The sequence below is a fragment of the Staurois parvus genome, unplaced genomic scaffold (assembly GCF_062004578.1).
Source record: "Staurois parvus isolate SC_StPar_1 unplaced genomic scaffold, SC_StPar_1.0 ptg000783l, whole genome shotgun sequence".
Lineage (NCBI taxonomy): Eukaryota > Metazoa > Chordata > Amphibia > Anura > Ranidae > Staurois > Staurois parvus.
Genome location: NW_028318579.1, coordinates 1081578 through 1101933, shown reverse-complemented (window position 1 = coordinate 1101933; position 20356 = coordinate 1081578). Strand labels below are relative to the sequence as shown.

The 20356-nt window shown below is 43.0% G+C and overlaps 1 protein-coding gene across 1 annotated transcript in view; it reads right to left on the bottom strand.

The window, feature by feature from the left end:
* TRAPPC9 (trafficking protein particle complex subunit 9) overlaps positions 1–20356 on the bottom strand; it is an 875381-nt gene that overhangs the window by 521685 nt on the left and 333340 nt on the right. Inside the window, exons 17-18 of the mRNA XM_089654645.1 lie at positions 14807–14949; positions 6799–6909 (exon numbers count right to left, since the gene is read on the bottom strand). Of these exons, the coding sequence (XP_089510771.1) occupies positions 6799–6909; positions 14807–14949 (254 nt within the window). The remainder of the gene's footprint in view (positions 1–6798; positions 6910–14806; positions 14950–20356) is intronic.

Genomic DNA, 20356 nt, shown 5'->3' with positions numbered 1-20356 from the left:
GCATCAGTGTAAAAGCAGCCTTATACTATTATGTCCAGTGTATTGCTTCCGCTGTGTGATGAGACACTTAGCTAACAGGTGGGAAGCCTCACGTTCATCATTCACTGTGTGCGCTAATAGTAATATGGAGTCATAAACTTGATATGTGCAAATAAAATAAGTCCAAATGTGCAATTAAATACTGCCAATCGCTGTGTCCAAATCAAAGTGTTGGGTGACAAGTGCCACAAAAGTGATCCACCACATGCAAATGTATTTCACACTCATCAGACAGGCAAAGCAGTCTGCAAACATTCAAACAACTAAATCCAGACCATGGGGAGACTTAGACGAATCTTTTTCCTAGGATTCACTAATGATTTTCATTCACCAGATGGGAAGTATATAGTGTAGTATATTTTATTAAACACCAATATGTAAAAAGATATATGCTACATGCACTTTTGAAGGATTATAACTTTTTTTGTATGGTTGAACTGGATGGACTTTTGTCTTTTTTCAGCCAGACTAATTATGTAACTCACATAAAACAGAGCCAAAAGAAGGCACCAAGATAAACAGCTCACTTGCCACAAACTCAATCCCGCACCACCGCTCGTATCCACAGAGCCAGCATGTGTTTCACGGACCCAGAGGCAACACAGGGACTAGACCCGGAAAAGACGTCAGTGGCTCAAGCTTCAATGCATTTCACAGAGGCGTGCATCATCCGGAAGCTGGACCAAGGTAACTAGGCATATACTATAACTATGTGTTCCCTCTAGAACAGGGGTCTTCAAACTTTGCAAACAAAGGGCCAGTTTACTGCTCTTCAGTCTTTGGGGGGGGGGCATACTGTGGCCAATGGCAGAAAGAGTAGAAAATGCCTTGGTGTCATTGAGAGTAAACAGTGCCCCATCATTGGTTTTAGTGGGAAAATAGTAGCTCATTTGTTGGTAGCAGTGACAGAAATAGCGCCCCATCGTTGGTTTTAGCGGGAGGAATGGCACCCCACTGTTGTTATCAATGTATTGAATACTGCCCCATTTATTGTTGTCAATGAGAGGAATAGTGCCCCATTATTGGTGTCAGTGGGCGTAATAGTGTCCCATCGTTGCTGTCAGTCGGAGGCATGCTGCCCCATCACTGGTGTCAATGGGAGGAATAGTGTCCCAAGGGCCAAAGGCAGGCAAAGAGCCTCATCTGGCCCCAGTCTGGAGACCACTTCCCTAGAAGCTGGAAATCATTATAGCAGACACCACTACCCCTGTGACCTCCATTATCTTCCGTGGCCACGTGCTGAGCAGCAGCCCTGCTGCATCATGAAGGTAGGAGGTAGGCCACTCAGCACATAAGAGCATTTGTTCTGATGTTGGACAAGAAGACTCGTGCAAGCCACCCAAGTTCCTCAACTCCTAAACCACGTCTATATACAACTGGCTTTGTACACAGGAGCACAGTCATGCAGTCTTCTCCAAATTGTTTCCACCAGGTTGGAAGAGCACCATTGTCTACTATGTCTTTGCATGATGTAATATTAGCAGTACCATTCACTTCATTTGGTGGGATGTTGAGATATGTTTGGCCATATAGTTGGTTGATAGTCAGGTAACAATACATTTTTCACCACACAGTTTACAAAAACAATCATGGTCAATGAATCGTTGCTCCGTTTTTATGAGGTATTGCTAGCTTGCAACTCTTCAGCTCTTGTCATTGGGACAAAGAATTAACTAGAAGCCAACATTGAAGTGACAATTAGACATATCTGATTTTACATGGTGAAATGGCTCTTTCAAGCCACTCGAACTAGAAATGCCTGGTTACTCAGCTTGACCTTTGTGGTTTCTGACATAATGAAATGTTGTCTTTTTTAATAACCTCTCCGCTGACAGTTTGGTTCATCCTTTTAAGACCATCCAATTTATTTTTAGACCTGGCTGGATGCGAGAAACTGCTTTTAATAGATTGCAGTTTAATGTAAGGAGTAAAAAAGGAAATAAAAGGAGATAAAAATAGCACTTGTGTGCTCTGTAGACTTCTGATATACAGAAAGAGTACCCAAAGGCCACCATTATTATGTTTTATGGGATGAGGTCCATAAAGGCAATTGCATTAATTAGATAAATGTATTAGGATTTCTGGATGGGGTTCAATGTTTCCTATGTTCCAATTATCCTTTGATGGTCAAGATGTAAGGAAGGCAGAGAAAGCCAACAGCAGCTTGCATAACAGGTGCATTACTGCTTGGTCACTTAAAGAGAACCTGTTAGCTACTTTAAAAGTAAAAACTATAACATCTTCAACTCTTCTGGGAAGGATATCCACAAGGTTTAGATGTGTGTCTATGGGAAGGTTTGAGGTCAGGATGTCAGACGAGAAGGTCTCTGCTCTGATTCATCCCAAAGGTGTTCTATCCGGTTGAGGTCAGGACTCTGTGCAGGCCAGTCAAGTTCCTCCACCACAAACTCTCTCATCCATGTCTTTACGGACTTGGTTTTTGTGCACTGGTGCGCAGTCATGCTGGAACAGGAAGGGGCCATCCCCAAACTCTTCCCACAAAGTTGGAAGCGTGAAATTGTCCAAAAACCAAACCTCCACAAAACTTTACACTTGGCACAATGCAGTCAGGGAAATACAGTTCTCCTGGCAACCACCAAACCCAGACACATCCATCGAATTGCCAGACAGAGAAGCGTGATTTGTCACTCCAGAGAATACGTCTCCACTGCTCTAGAGTCCAGTGGCAGTGTGCTTTAAACCACTGCAACCAAAGCTTTGCATTGTACTTGGTGATGTAAGTCTTGGATGCAGCTGCTCGGCCATGGAAACCCATTCCATGAAGCTCTCTACACACTGTTGTTGTGCTAATCTGAAGGCCACACCAAGTTTGGAGGTCTTTAGCTATTGACTCTGCAGACAGTTGGCGACTTCTGTGCACTGTGCGCTTCAGCATGCGTTGACCCCGCCCTGTCATGTGACGTGGCCTACCACTTGGTGGCTGAGTTGCTGTTGTTTCCAGTTACTTCCACTTTGTTATAATCCCACTAACAGTTGAGCGTGGAATATTTAGTAATCAGGAAATGTCACGGATGGACTTATTGCACAGGTGACCACCTATCACGGGACCACGCCTGGAGTCACTGAGCTCCTGAGAGCGACCCATTCTTTCACCAATGTTTGTAGAAGCAGTCTGCATGCCTAGGGGCTTGATTGTATACACCTCAATGCATAGAGGCGATTGGAACACCTGAATCAATAGATTTGGAAGGGTGTCCCAATACTTTTGACAATATAGTGTATACTGTATGTGTGTGTGTGTATATATATACATATATATACACACACACACACACACACATAGGCACGAACGCACACACACATACATATACACTCACTGACTACTTTGTTAGGTACACTTGTTCAATTGCTTGGTAACACAAATTACTAATCCGCCCATCACATGGCAGCAACTCAATCCATTTAGGCATCCAGACGTGGTGAAGACAAAGTTCAAACTGAGCATTAGAATGGGGAAGAAAGGGGATTTAAGTGCCGTTGAACATGGCATGGTTGTTGGTGCCAAACAGGCTGGTCTGAGTATTTTAGAAACTGCTGACCTACTGGGATTTTCATGCACAACCATCTCTAGGGTATACAAAGAATGGTCCGAAAAAGAGAAAATATCCAGTGAGTGGCAGTTGTGTGGATGAAAATGCTTTATTGATGTCAGAGGTCAGAGGAGAATGGGAAGACTAGTGCAGCTGCGGCATTCAGATGGTAGGGTCAGAATTTGGTGAAAACAACATAAAAGCATGGATCCATCCTGCCTTGTGTCAATGGTTCAGGCCGGTGGTGGTGGTGTCATGGTGTGGGGGATATTTTCATGGCACTAGCAAAGTGTACCTAATAAAGTGGCTGGTGAGTGTATATAGTTTACAGCATGCTCTACACACCCCTCCAACTTACCCCCCACCCCCTCGCTCTACCCCTCCAGCAGTGATTCAGCAGAAGCTCGACTGTCTCTGTGCCCCCACCAACAAAGACTCTGCAACTTAGCTCACCCCTTCCAGCAACAACCTTTCAAGTTAGTTTTGTAGTGCTTTGATGATGAATTTCTCCACAGTGCCCCTACCTACAGAGGGCTGACCTTAAGGTCAGATAAGCCAAATTCTTAATATCAAAGTGAAACCAGATTCAGGGAGGGCTGTCTCCAAAATGAAAAAATGAAATTAAGAGAAGAGTCTAAAGGTGTCTGCCAGGGTTTTCATACCTAAAAGTTTAAAATGGCAGGGTAACAATAAAAGGACCTGTCAGATTTTAGTTATGGCAGACACAAGCCATTCTTGCTTTCACGCAGTTATTGTAATGGCTTTGGAACAAAGCATATGGAGAACATTGTTCAAGTCACATGAAAATCTCTACACAGAAGAGTACAGAGTGGGAAGGACTGAGCTGTGGGCATCTGCTTGTAGACCAGTGCTAAAAAGTAACAGGTATCAAGGGCTGGTAGCCCTGAGTGAAGACATACAATACAGATACCGGCTCCCTGTTCAGACCTGCAATTACAGTGACTGACAGGGAACTTTCTTTGCTGCTCTGAGATGTAACATGACTGAATGCCAAAGCTGACAAAGGAAGCCGATGTTGGAAGATATCCTTCGGGTCATATTCATACTGTTGGAATGTGGTAAAGTGCGTTGCACACGTTGGTATGCTGTGATGCCATTCACTCCAAAGCACCTTTGTTGCAGCATTGCTGTGTTGTAAAGCGCTGTGTTGCACCCTTTTCTGTTTTCGTTTTGGTGCATTATGCATTCCATTTAACCATTTCAATACCGGGCATTTTTACCCCCTTCCTTCCCATTTTTCAGGTTTCAGCGCTCTCACACTTTGAATGACAATTGCGCGGTCATACAACATTGTACCCAAACTAAAACTTTATCATTTTCTTCACACAACTAGAGCTTTCTTTTGGTGGTATTTAATCACCGCTGGGGTTTTTATTTTTTGCTAAATTAACAAAAAATGATTGAAAATGTTGAAAAAAACACACGTTTTTCTTTGTTTCTGTTATAAAAGTTTGCAAATAAATAATTGTTCTTCATAAATTTAGGCCGAGATGTATTCTGCTACATGTCTTTGGTGAAAATAACCCAAATTAGGATGTATTTTGTAGTTTGTAGGAAAGTTATAGAGTTCACAAACTATGGTATAGATCTGAATATTGATCAATCCTGAAGTACTGACAGCCAATCTAATTTCTTGAGGTCCAAAAATGTCAGAAAAGTACAGATATCCCCAAAATGTCAGAACAGTACAGATATCCCCCAAATGACCACTTTTTGCAAAGTAGACAGTCCGACGTACTTCATAAGAGGAATGGCGAGTTTTTTGAAGTTGTATTTTTTTTTGTCATAATTTTTTGAAAAATTCAAAAATTCAAAAAATTATTTTCACTATTTTTTTTTACATACTGTCACCAGTGCAGTACAGCGTCATCATATAACTGGCATGGCGGTGATCAGGACACTGACTGGTGACAGTATGAAAAAAAAATATATTTTTTTTTATTACATTTTTTTTTAAGATTTTTTTTTCATATTTCACCATGTCCAAAGTAGCACAATGTTACCATAGTAACATTGTACTACTTTGGGGAAGTGATCAGTATATATATTTTTTTTTTCTTTTTTTACACAATTTGCTTATTGCAAAGAATTACTTTGCTATAAACAAGCATTTACCTGAATGACATCGATTCATTCAAGTTTTTTTTTTTTTTTGTGCTTAGCTGTGATTTGGCCACAGCTAATCACATGACATGTGCATGTGATCGCTGTGACCATTCACAGCTAGACACTAGTATACAATGGATGGCATGAATGAAGCCATCCATTGTATACAACTTTCATGTGACCTGCTGTCATTGGTCACAGCAGGTCACATGGTGCCGGCAACAGGGGCCGGTACTCAGATCTGTCATCGGCCGTGTCCGAGGTACACGGCCGGTGACAGATTTCCCCACTGCGCGGTTCTGCAAGCGCGAAAACTGCACATGTGTGGGAGGACGCCATATGGCGTCCTCCCGGAAATCTACAGCCTTTTCCCGGCCGCCTAACGGCTATTAGTTAAATGAATGGACTGCCATAACGAAACACAAGTTGATGCAAGATAAAGTATGCGTTAAAGGCAATGCACAAGTATATATGGTCACTTAGGAATACCCACCTTTTACAACTGCCCCAATCAATTAGGTACCACAGCACACTTGCACTGAGTTGTGTTTCTGCCATTAAAGTGTTGGCTGGTTGTGTTTGCACCCCCACCCAGGCCAAAGGTTCCCAGTCTTCCCTTGACACAAAGGTACAACAATCAGGCTATACTACAGCCCGTTAATCACAGAAATTCCTGAGTTTCAATTCAATCATTTTACAAAGTGTGTCCATGTAACTCAATTCAGGGCATAGTATTATTATTGACCTTATTTTATAAAGACAAGACACCAAGAAGAGTCCGTAATCATGAATGCTCAGTGAAACTGGACTAACCCTTGGCAACAAAACACACACCATCAAAATCAAAGGCAAGCAGTGTTACTCCATATAGCCTAAATTGGTTTACATTTAGCAAAAAATCTCCAATTTGAAATAAAACTCAATCAAACTATCAAAAAGTTTAACCAGTATTTGAAAAAAAAATATAGCTACAGTGTAGTCCCCTTTCTTCCAAGCAGATTCTTAGAAGATCAGCATCTCCAGATTGATGATGTGACCTCACTACCATATATAAATATTGGAGAAAACCACCAGGACTTACCGCTGACATTCCCCAGCATGCAAGATCAGTTCCTCGTTATCCTTTGCGCTGATGGCCAGCTCATGTTCGGTAGAGTTGAACACATCAAGAAGAAGATGGCACTGCCTTGTGCTAAAGAACAGGAAAAAGAGTCAAACTCAGGAATTCAATGAAAATAAATTCAGTCCTCCCTGCTCAACATTTTGGAAATCTCCATGGTCTTGTAAATGCTTAAAAGGTATCTGTGCTGCATATGGTTGTAGTGCTCTATGGCAAGTAGAGATGTATACTATATGGCCAAAGGTTTGTGTGTATCTGACCATCACAACTATATGAGCTTGTTGGACATCACATTTCAAAATCATGGCCATTAATATGGAGTTGGTCCCTTCCTTGCAGCTATCACAGCCTCCACTGTTCTGGGAAGACTTTCCACAAAATTCTGTTTGACATGTATTTGTGGCAGCTTTTGTCCATTCAGCCAAAAAAGCATTTGCAAGATCAGGAACTGAAGTTAAACAAGAAGACATGGCTCACAATCGGTATTCCAGTTCATCCCAAAGGTGTTCAGCTGGGGTGAGGTCAGGGCAATGTCAAGGCCACTTGAGCTCCTCCACACCAAACTCATCCAACCATGTCGTCAGGGCTTTGTATACAGAAGCACTACTATGCTGGAACAGAAAAGGGCCTTCACCAAACTGTTGGCACAGGGTAGGAAGTGCTTAAGTGTCTAAAATGTCTGCTATTGTAGTAACAATACCCTTTGCTGGAATCACCTGAACTCAACAATTTGGAGGAGGAGCTGCACATACTTTTGGCCATTTAGTGAAGGATCAGGTGTCCAGATATCTTTGGTCATATGGTGTACGTCTATCTTTTGCCTATTGGCAGATAATCACAATACGGTACCTTTCATGTAAATTCATTCGGTAATGCGACAATCAATTCTCTAGGAACTAGTAACATCACTAAGACATTTCCATTTATCGAGAACTACTCGCCTAAGCTACACATAAGATTGCTGCTACAAAAGGCAACAGTTCCTATAATTGAAGGTCATGGGTCAAGTGAATTGTAATTTAACAATACAGCCATGTGGGATTAGCCTTCTGGGTGTGGGATTATGACAGCAGAAAACTCAATTATCCCATAAACAATGTGTTCAACAAAACATAGCATCACATCGTGGAGAAATCACGGCACGCAGCTTAATCCATTGCAGCTGCCTATAAGCTGTAATAGGACGTTGGATCAAAAGCAAATGCTTGTGAAGACATAAAGAGCGGTGCCGGCATCAGCATAATAACTGCAAAGGGACACAGATCTATCGGTGACATTTGCGAAGAGAAGCCACGTTATCATATATGTACAGTTTGAGAAGATCAGGAGAAGGCGAAACTTTGTCAGTGGATGGACATCACTCGGATAAGTAACCTGCTGGCCGCCTTTATCTCATGGAGAAGCTAGTGGTGAGATAACCCCTTTTTTAGGATGATCATACACATAATTAAAAACCAATGTCAGGAATGGACTCAGCACTGGTGGTGGGACTCACCTGCCGTGTGGGCTGCAGTACCAGGGCTGACCAGCGGGTGCTCTCAGCAGCCAGAAGCTCACTCCTGCAGTCAGCCAACACCTGGGGCTGATTGCAGGAGGTGTATTTAAGGAATGACCAGGCCTGTGATCAGTGCCTTGGTGTATGTTTCCCATGAGCCCCTGTACCTTGTATCCTGTGTTCCTGTTTCTCTGCCTATCTGATTTGTTGCTGACTCTGCATTGTTCCTGACCCTGCTGACCGTCTCCTGTTTAACCCCTGGCTTGCCTGACCATCCTTCTGCCTGATCCCCTGTACCGCGCTGCCCGTGAGTTCCTGAACCCGGCTTGTGACCCTGACTATTCTCTGCCTGCTCCTTCGGTACCTCGCTGCCCGCACGTTGCTGACCTGGCCTGCCTGACTACGCCTTACGCTACCCAGACGATCCATCCATCCTGCACGGATCCAACCATCCCTGCTCACACCTTCTGCCTCTTCACATCAGGCTTCCTATCTGCATATACCTCTGGCGGATCCCTCTACCACGAGCAGGTGTACTCAGGGGCCGCGACCTGGTTCCTGTCTGCTCCAAGTCCATCCCCACCATCAGGGGCCCTGGTAAATAAGCAGACTGGGACTTAGACTCCGGGCACCGGGGAAACCTGTCCTGAGGACTGCTAGGGGTATCACCAGACGGTTGTTAACAGAACCATATGGCCGGCCTGACCCTTCCACCTCTCCAGCCCTGACTGCGCCTGTGTTCCTGCACATACCAATATTAGTGGAAGGTTGGATTATTTACTGAGCGTTGTATATTTGGGTAGCTAATAATAAATTATATTATTATATCATTCCTGAAGCCTGTTACTTCCCTGTGTCAGTCCACACATTTCTGGTCATACCTGGATCCCTGACACCCAAACTCCATATCTGACCAATCATTTTGGATAAAAGTTTAAAGTGGACCTGTAATTAAAAAGTAAAGATCTGCTAACTTATAGGGAACATCTAGAAAGATTAATTGTGCCTAAGTCAGTAGCCTGAAATCTACCTCCTTGCCATAGCAAGCATATTTTTTTTTTTTTTTTTTACCTTTTAGATGTTTCTCAGGAGAAGGTGTCATAGCTGACTGCAAGGTCTTTGTGAGCCTGTCCCAAGTCTGTCCTCATCAATATACAAAGCAAAAAGCGTAGCCTCTACACCTTTAACTATATGTTAGGACAGACAGTAGTCAAATCAAGTTACAACTGATAATGAAGATTCATCTACACAGTGCAGACAGGTTTAGTTATGGCAAACACAGCTGCCCAGCCCCCTCATAAACAAAGAGAAGTACCTAGGATTTTTCCTTGCTGGAGGGTCCAAGTTAGGCTATGTGATTGGGAACATGTAACAAATATAAAGTAGGTGCTATCCCTTTTTGGCAGCAAAAGTAAAAATACATTTTAAAATTGTGCGTGCCTGTAAAAATGACCTTTTAGATGTTTCTCAGGAGAAGGTGTCTGTCAGGAATGGACTTGCCAGTGGTGGTGGGACTCACCTGCCTTGTGGGCTGCAGTACCAGGGCTGGCCAGCGGGTGCTCTCAGCAACCAGAGGCTCACTCCTGCAATGAGCCATCACCTGAAGCTGATTACAACAGGTGTATTTAAGGGATGGCCAGGCCTGTGATCAGGGCCTTGGTGTATGTTTCCCATGGGCCCCTGTACCTGCATCCTGTCTGCTTTCTGCCTGATCCAGATTCTGCTTCGATCCCTGACTCTGCATGAACTCCGCCTGTCCTGACCTCGGCTTTTCCTGACTACTCTTCCGCTTGCTCCTTGTGCCCTGCCTGCCCGTTTGCTACCGACCCGGCCTGCCCGACTACGCTTAGTATTGTTTCTATTGTTATCTGTTGGAGGTTTGGGTTGGTTTGGTTGCACTGTGTTGTTGTTTAGTCTTGCACTGCGTCTATGTTTTGTTTAGTCTTAATAAATTGTCTTATTCACACTATACCTGAAGTCTGCGTTTCCCTGTGTCAGTCCACACATTTCTGGTCATACCCGGATCCCTAACAGTGTCATAGCTGACTGCAAGGACTTTGTGAGCCTGTCCCAAGTCTGTCCTCATCAATATACAAAGCAAGAAGCATAGCTTCTACACCTTTAACTATATGTTAGGACAGACAGTAGTCAAATCAAGTTACAACTGATAATGAAGATTCATCTACACAGTGCAGACATGTTTAGTTATGGCAAACACAGCTGCCCAGCCCCCTCATAAACAAAGAGAAGTACCTAGGATTTTTCCTTGCTGGAGGGTCCAAGTTAGGCTATGTGATTGGGAACATGTAACAAATATAAAGTAGGTATTATCCCTTTCTGGCAGCAAAAGTAAAAATACATTTTAAAATTTTGCATGCCTGTAAAATAGCAACAAACTTTGTCATCCCTTTTTTTTTTTTTTTAAAGCCCTTGCAGGTCATCAGTGTAAAGTTAATCATGAATAATTGCCGTAGAATTATTGCTCTGCTCATTCAGCAGTAATATTGACATGTTTAATACATAGGGGCCCAGATCTGTGTATTTACATATTATTTGAGTGTATACGGGAGGTAAAAATTATTTAGGGGGGGCGGAGCTAAGTGCTTGGGTGTACATTTAAATTTTGGGTTTTTTTTAATTCGCTCAACTTTATTGCCATCACATAGGGAACCAACAGTATCCTATATGATAACATACTTCAGTGACAGGTTCTTTTTAATGAGATGTTAAAGGACACCTCACGTCTCCTCTGCACTCCACTGAAACTAACGGAGCACTCATCATGTTCCGTTAGCTTCTTCTCCAGCCACAGCGGCTGGGGAAAGTAACATCCGAAATGCTCATAGCTATCAGGTTGTTACTAGCTAGCCGAGATCAACAAACAGATGTTCGCTAATGTCCCTCCCCTCTACTCGACGAAGAGGAGGGATTGGAACCTCTGTCATGGTTTTACTGCTGCTTGATTCCCTTACTGGAATAAAAATACTTATTTGGTAGGGAGGGGAATGGTTAGAACCGTTTTCGTTTTTTTCCCATTATCTGTGCCTGCTATTGGGGCCACATTTCCAGAGAATACCAAATCTAACTCATAAGACTAGCAGACAGAGGCAGCAATGTCTAAGGTGACCTCATACTGAAGATAGACAGATATGATGCTCAAGACACAGGAGCACCTAGGCACCTATTTTTCAGGAAGAATTCAAGACAAAAAGTAAAACTTTTAGGGTACTTCTTAAGCAAAATGAACATTTGAATATGTTTCCTATAAGACAGATACCCTTCACTTTTTGAATTCAGGTTCACTGCCAGTTTTGCACATAACTTCAGCTACCTTAATATCTGGGTCAACTGATTTTTTGACATGCAGATTCCCCCTTAAAGGAGACATCACTGGAGGAAGCTGGAAAGCCCTAGGTCGAGGGGGTTTACAAGTTGGAACACAGAGTTTGCTACCACAATATACTATTACTGTCAGGAATGGACTCAGCACTGGTGGTGGGACTCACCTGCCGTGTGGGCTGCAGTACCAGGGCTGACCAGCGGGTGCTCTCAGCAGCCAGAAGCTCACTCCTGCAATCAGCCATCACCTGAGGCTGATTGCAGGAGGTGTATTAAAGGAATGGCCAGACCTGCAGTCAGGGCCTTGGTGTATTGTGCCCATGAGCCCCTGTATCCTGAACCTGATCCTGTTGTCTGCCTTCCTGATCCCTCTGCCTGACTCCTGACTTTGCTAGAACTCTGCCTGCACCGACCCCGGCTATTCCTGACCACTCTCCTGCCTGCTCCTCTGGTACCTTGTCTGCCTGATTGTTTCTGACCCGGCCCATCTGACTACGCTCTGCCTGCTCCTTTGTACCTTGTCTGCTCAATGGTTCCTGACCCGGCCTGCCTGACCACTCCACCTCACCAGCCCTGACTACTCTTGTCTGTGTGCATTCCGTTATCAGCTGGAGGTTTGGTTTTTTGTATATTGTGTGTTTATATTTGTGTATAGCCTTTAATAAATTACATTCTTATACATCACTCCTGCAGCCTGCATTTCCCTGTGTCAGTCCACACACCTCTGGTCACACCGGGAGCCCTGGCCATTACATTAGGATTGGATGAACTGTAGGACTGCATAAAAGGGAAGACTAATGCAAGGTTGAGTTAAGCTGAAATACCTTCTCTTGTGAGGGTGGCATTACAGAATTTTTGGTCAAGAAAGACACTTTTTCTTGGTTCAATTCAATTATCTAAATATGGCCTCTCTGGAAAATTGAAGGTTGTGGAAGGATAGCTCTGGTAGTCCCTGGTTAGCCCATGAAGACCTCCCCCCCCCTTTTTTGCCTCAACAGACGTCTACTGGCATCAACTGTTTAATAATGGCAACAGCTCTGTGTGTGCCTCCTGCTCACATGTTGGATTGGTTCAGTTGCCACCCAGTGGGGTCCTCCATGCTAAGTATGTTTTTACGAGCGGTGGTCATCTTAATGTGATAAGCTCCTGAAGAAGCGACGACTGGACGCGAAACATGTAGAGCACTGAATATATGGTGGATAAGGAGCACCCCATCAGTTGGAGATATATGGGAAGTCTTTTTGGGCTAGTACTGCCTACGTCGCTTCAACATCTAATAGCTCTGCTGTTAGTGGGTGAAACTTATCCTGCTTCACCATTCTTGACAATCCTAAAGGTTTTTATCATTTTGTGTGATTTATATATGTTTTAAGTCCATGATAAACAAATAAGATTTTTAACAATTACTAGTGTTGAGTATGTGCCTATAAAGTCCATATACTTTGTCTCTTTTCCTTGTTTCAAGCCACAGGAGTAACTAGGCACAGGATGTACTTTTCTGGAAGAATTCAAGACAAAAAGTAAAAAAAACTTTTAGGGTACTGCTTAGGCAAAATTAACATTTGAATATGTTCCCTATAAGACAGAAACTCTTCACTTTTTTAATTCAGGTTCACTGCCAGTTTTGCACATAACTTCAGCTACCTTTATATCTGGATCAACTGATCTTTTGACATACAAAGTCCTCCTTGAAGGTAACCTTTGGTCATGCATTGTTTTTTTTTTTAATTTTGCTGGTTTAATCTAAGAACCAAACCTTTGCAATGCTATTCCCCCCCCTCACAAATACACGGGTTAAATGCTTGTTGCATCTAGGACAGTGGTATCCAATTTGTCTCGGTTTGCCATTATCCAGCCCTTGGGCACTATTCCTCACACTGACACCAATAATGATGCACCATTCCTTCCATTGACACCAACTATAAGGCATAATACCTCCCATTGATGCCAATGATGAGGCACTATTCCTCCATCTGAAAACAAGGGGCAACTATTCCTCTCAATGACACCAGTGATGGAGCACGATTGCCTCCAATGGCACCAATGATGGAGTACTATTTCTCCCAATGACAACAGAGATAGGGCACTATTCCTTCCACTGATACCAATGATGGGGCACTGATCCTCCTTCTGACGCCAATGATAGGGCACTCCTTCTGACGCCAATGATAGGGCACAATTTCTCCCTCTAAGACCAATGATAAGGTACTAATCCTCTCACTGACACCAATGATGGGGTACTGTTCCTCCCACTAATAGCAGTGAAGAGGCACTATTCCTCCCACTGAAACCAATGATGGAACACTATTCCTCCCACTGAAACCAATGAAGGGACACAATTCCTCCCGCTGACACCAATGATGGGGCACTATTCCTCCCGCTGACACCAATGATGGGGCACTATTTCTCCCACTGATACCAATGATGGGACACTATTCCTCCCACTGACACAAATGATGGGGCACTATTCCTCCCACTGACACAAATGATGGGGCACTATTCCTCCCACTGACACCAATTATGGGGCACTATTTCTCCCACTGATACCAATGATGGGGCACTATTCCTCCCACTGGTACCAATGATGGGGTACTATTCCTTCCACTGATAGCAGTTATGGGGCACTATTGCTTTTACTGCCCACAAGTGCTATATAAATAGTTTTTTCCTCCCACTGACCAGCAGGCATTTTATTCCCACTTATGCTAGGGCATTTTCTACTCCAAATGGCCACAGTCTAGCCTCCCTAAAGTCTGAAGGACTGGCCCTTTGTTTTAAAAATTTGGAGATCCCTGGTCTAGGGGGAATGAAAAGACTGTATAGGTTACCTTGCCCCTGCTCTGTCCTCTTCTCCCTCCAGTGCTTTGAGTTGTGGGTGGTCCTTCAGCATCATCACATGCAATAGAGGGCTATTAACCCTTCACTAAACATAGATCAGGCAGGAGTGTGACCAGTCTGGGAGCTCCCCAAAGAGGAGGCTTTGCGGTACTGGTCACACCACTTATTGTTCTGCCCCTAGACAAAAACGAGCATTTAATACTTACAGTGTGTGTGTGGGCGGGGGGGTAATGCAAGGGAAGTTTTTTTCTAGTTCATGGAGTTGGGATTTAAAAGGAAAAGAGAGTGGAATCTCACCTTGTAGCAGGGAGTGTACTGACACGGGTGAAGAAAACAGAGGGTTCTACATCCACATGCAGTCCAAGTGACAGGTTCCTGTAATACCCCTCAGCATGACCAGGCCCTCCAGAGTACTTAAAGTTCAAAATGCCTTCCAGATTCTGCAAAAAAAGGAAGGAACAATGTGAGAAGTTCAATTACATTTTTTTGTAATACGGTAAAAAAGTATTATCTCTCACACTTTTTTCAGATAAACCTATCACAGATAAAATGGATTCCGACTTTTTGTGAACTTAGATTACTGGCTTTGTGTAAGTAAAGCGTTCTTACCGGCCATAAGAGACCCACCAAACTCCCCCCATGAAGACGTCTCAATCCTGTGCTGCAATGCAGCCAATGTGAACCATATTCAGGGTAGTAACACAGATCAGTCTGTGGTGTTTTCACCATTTGGAGAGGTTTTCCACCGTCATGTATTTTGCCCAATAATTCCATTGTCTAGTCTTTTTACCAACAAATACCATGGTCACTTTAAAGGATAAGTACAATGCTTTTGATCAATTTTGATTATCTTTTCAATTTATTTATTACAGGCATTTATATAATGCCAAACATTTTTATTTACATTTTACACTTTTTAAAATATTTATGTTTCATTCAACTTTATTGCTATCACAAGGGGTGAACAACACCCCTTGTGATAGCTTGGGCAGAGACTCCTTGGTGAGAGATCAGGGATCTCTATGAGACCTCTGATCCCTCCTCTGCTCTCTAAGGCTGCCAATCAAACAGAAATCTGCTAGATAGGCTCCTTCTCTGGATGTACTGGGCAGGGAAATACTAAACTGAAACTGGAAGTGACAAAATCCTCCCCACTTCTGGCTTCATTCCTAACTGAGGAGATGGGGGATCACATGTTCCTTCATCTCCTCTGTGCGCAGCCAACCTGACCACATTAAGCAGTCCCGGGATCCCCGATACTTACCATGACTTTGCCCCAAAACCCTAACCCACAATTAAAATATTAACCACACCCCTTGGGAGGAACTGATTAGTAGAACCACAAACCCAGCAATATAACAAAAAACAAAGAATTGTGATAACAAAATGCTGTATTTCAATCAAAATACTGAAACCCACTCAATATATAAAGTTGAACTGAGCAGAAAAAAAATAAAAACAGAATACAAATTATCGATTTTACTTTTTATAAATTATTCTCTGAGCAGAATCTTCTCAAACTCATCAAGAACGACTTCAGGAACTTAATATGTACAGTTTGGAAGAAAGAAGGGAAAGGGGAGACATGATTGAAACTTTTAAATACATCAAGGGGTGAAGAAGGTTCAGGAGGGGGGCAGGAGTTTCAACAGGAAACCAAAATCAAGAACACGGGGACATGACCTTTAACTGGAGGAAAGTTCAAAACTAATCTCAGAATAATGAAAGAGTAGCTGATGCTTGGAATAAACTTCCAACAGAGGTATTGAACGAGTCAACAGCTCCAAACATGCTTGGGACAAAAAAGCTTACAAAAAAATATGGGCAGACTCGATGGGCCACTTGGTCTTTTTCTGCTGTCACTCTTCTATGTTTCTAATCCCAAAGAAGATCAAAGGAAGATGGCAACAAGGCAATTTAATGAAACCCCTGGAATATTAATCTGGGGACAATTCAGACAATATCAAACTTTTTTTTTGTCTTTCCGAGCAACAGTGGTCCAGATGGGACTACAGCCCAACATGAGGTTGCTGCCCTGTGCTGGCATGCAATGGCAGCCCAAGAGGAAATCAGACTGAAGACACCCCTCTGTACTGCCTACAAGGAGGAACAGAGACTTATTTTCAGTCTATTTGCCCTCAGGCTGACTATGCATGTCAATGCAGGGCAGCAACTTCACATCAGATTAGATTTTTATCAATGAATGGTCACACATGTATGTTGGTACAGTGACCCATGGAACATGTCGCCTGATTAGTGTTATCAGCTGACCAATAATGATGTTTAAAGAAAACTGGAAGATGCGTCAGGAAAATATTCACATTGTAAGTTTTTGTGGACTTTGCTATATAACTGTGATCTCCAAACTGTGGTTCTTTTCTTGCCTTTGCTTGGCCTATAGGGCGCTATTCCCCATACTGAGATTAACAATGTTAATGCACAATTCCTTCCACTGACACCCACAGTGGAACATGAATCCTCCCAATGATGAGGTTGAAGTTCTTCCACTGAGAGCAACAATTGGGCAAAATTCCTTCCACTGACATCAATGATGAGGCTCTATCCCTCCCAGTGAAAGAGATGATGAGGCTCTATCCCTCCCATTGACAACAATGATGAGACACTATTCCTCCCATTGACAACAATGATGAGACACTATTCCTCCCATTGACAACAATGATGAGACACTACACTCTCACTGACACCAATGATGAGGCACTATTCCTCTCAGTGAAACAGAAGAGGAGTCACTATCCCTCCCCATTGACACCAACAATGAGACACTGTTCCTCCCACTGATACCAATGATGGGGCACTATTCTTCCCACTGATACCAATGATGGGGCACTGTTCCTCTCACTGGCATCAATGACAGGGCACTGCTCCTTCCATTGACACCAACGATGGGGCACAATTCCTCTCACTGAAATCAACGATGGGGCACAATTCCTTTCACTAAAATCAATGATGGGGTACAATTCCTCCCACTGGCACCAACGATGAAGCACAATTCCTCTCACTGACATCAACGATGGGGTACAATTCCTCTCACTGACATCAATGATGGGGTACAATTCCTCTCACTGAAATCAATGGTGGGGTACAATTCCTCTCACTGAAATCAACGATGGGGCACAATTCCTCCCACTGGCACCAATGATGAGGCATCATTCCTCTCATTGACACCAACGATGAAGCACAATTCCTCTCACTGACATCAACGATGGGGTACAATTCCTCTCACTGACATCAACGATGGGGTACAATTCCTCTCACTGACATCAACAATAGGGTACAATTTCTCCCACTGGCACCAATGATGGGGCACCATTCCTCCCACTGACACCAATGATGGGACACTATTCCTCTTCCTTCTGACCACAGGCGATTTGTAATTTTTTTTTTTATTTCCACTGATCACCAAGTATACTGCCACTGACCACAGTCTGGCCCCCCTAAAGTCTGAAGGTGAGTAAACTAGCCCTTTGTTTAGAACGTTAGGAGACCCCTGCTACAATGAATCATTGATTACAATGTGCTGTTCTGCACTCGGCAAGTGTGTTTAGGAAGAAAACAAGCAGGCTTTACAACTATTTTCAGCAAACCATTCAAGGCATATACAGAAATCGTTTTACCGTTCCTCTCAGCTTTATGTTCTGAACACGGTGTAAATTGAATTTTAGGAGAAACTCATCTTGCTTAGTTTTGCTCTCCAACCGCACACAGCCTCAAGAGAATGCCAGCAAACAAGAAAACAACATATGTTGCAAAATTCCAGGTGTCACTTAAAAAGATAAGAGCGCCTACTAAGAATTTGGAACGTTTAAACGTCTTTTTAATGTGTGGTGTCAGTTTTTCTGTAAATGACAAGGACTTGTCTGAAACATTAAATTACAAAAAGAAAATCTGAAGTGATAAAGAATGCTGTGAACTGAAGAATGATGAACCATTGCTATAGGGAAAAAAGTCTTCCTTCTTGAGATTTTAAGGAGTTATCTGCCTTGTCCACAGATTTTTTTTTTCAGTGCCTCCTTGGGCCACCTAAGGTTGGACTATGGTGCATGTCTCAGGAATCCAGAAATTCTTCTCTAGTGTATCCAAAAACAACAGTTTTGGCTAACGGTCTTTCTGGAATGGATAAAAGGAGTAATTAAAAAATCTCAAAGTGCTTACATTTTCTGAGATACAGTGCCTTGAAAAAGTATTCATAACCCTTGACATTTTCCACATTTTGTCATGTTACAACCAAAAACAAATGTATTTTATTGGGATTTTATGTGATACACCAACACAAAGAGACTCATAATTGTGAAGTGGAAGGAAAATGATCTATCTGATTTGTTCTTGGCCTTCATGATGCTGTTTGAAGCCCTCAGAGGTTTCTTAGAGAACATTAGTGAACACAGAACATCTTCATTTATACTGAGATTATATTACACACAGGTGGACTTTATTTACTAATTAGATGACTTCTGAAGGTAATTGGTTGCACTGGATTTTAGTTAGGGGTATCAGAGTAAAGGGGGCTGAATAAAATGCACGCCACACTTTTCAGATATTTATTTGTAACAAATATTGAAAACCATTTATCATTTTCCTTCCACTTCACAATACATTTACGTTTTTGGTTATAACATGACAAAATGTGGAAAATTTCAAGGGGTTGAATACTTTTGCAAGGCACTGGAAATGCTTCTCACATGACCAAAAGCCTAGGCATTTGATCATATGATCTGAGTAGGAGGATGAGCATTCAGCTAGTGATCAAGTGACCTTTAGTAGGGAGTAAAAAGTAGGGATGAGCTCAGTCTGGGTCCAAACTTGGGTTCAGACCAAACCTGGAAGAAAGCCTTCACTCATGTCTACTGCTGCACAATCTATTGTGACCAGGGCATTCTCTGCCCTGCAGCTGCACATACATAAAGGGGCAGGGGTAGTCATGAGATCTTTGACCTAACAAGGCATCCTTGCCCCTTTGATTACGTGCAGCTGTGAGGTGGGAAATACCCTGGCCACAGTTGATTGAGTGGTGGTAACTGATTCTTTCCAAATTTTGTCTGAACCCAAGTAACATTGACCTTCATGTTCCTTCATGACCTTCATAGTTGGTCAAGGATATCACAAGCATTCCTGCACCTTCCTATATTTACAGCTGCACAGCAAAGAATGCCTTGACCACAGATGACTGGGTGGCAATAACAGCTTCCTTCCGGGTTTGGTCTGAACCTAAGTGACATTGACTTACTTTGGCCATAGCCAATCAAGGATATCACAGGTATCCCTGCCCCTTCACAGCAAAAAAATGCCTTGGCCACAGATGACTGGGTGGCAGGGGGTAGGAGTGGCAGTTTCCTTCCTTGTTCATTGTGAATCCAAGTTTGGACCAGACCTGAGCTCATCCGTAGTAATCAGCAGTGCCGGACCTTGCCCTAATATGGTTGTATTTGGTCAATGATGTCAAAAGCACTGCACCCTTTTGTGTAAGTGCAACTGTGGGGCAGGGAATGCCTTAGTGACAATGGTTGGGAAGTAAATCTTCCTTCCAGATTGGGTCTAAACCCAAGTGAAAATAACCTAATATGGTCATGTGGCCATATCTGGTCAATGATGTCAAAAGCACCCCACCCCTTTGAGAGGGAGAGCTTCCTTACAGTTGGGTTTGAACCCAAGTGAAAATAACCTAATATGGTCATGTGGCCATATCTGGTCAATGATGTCAAAAGCACCCCACCCCTTTGAGAGGGAGAGCTTCCTTACAGTTGGGTTTGAACCCAAGTGAAAATAACCTAATATGGTCAAGTTGCCATATTTGGTTAATGATGTCAATAGCACACCACCCCGTTGTGT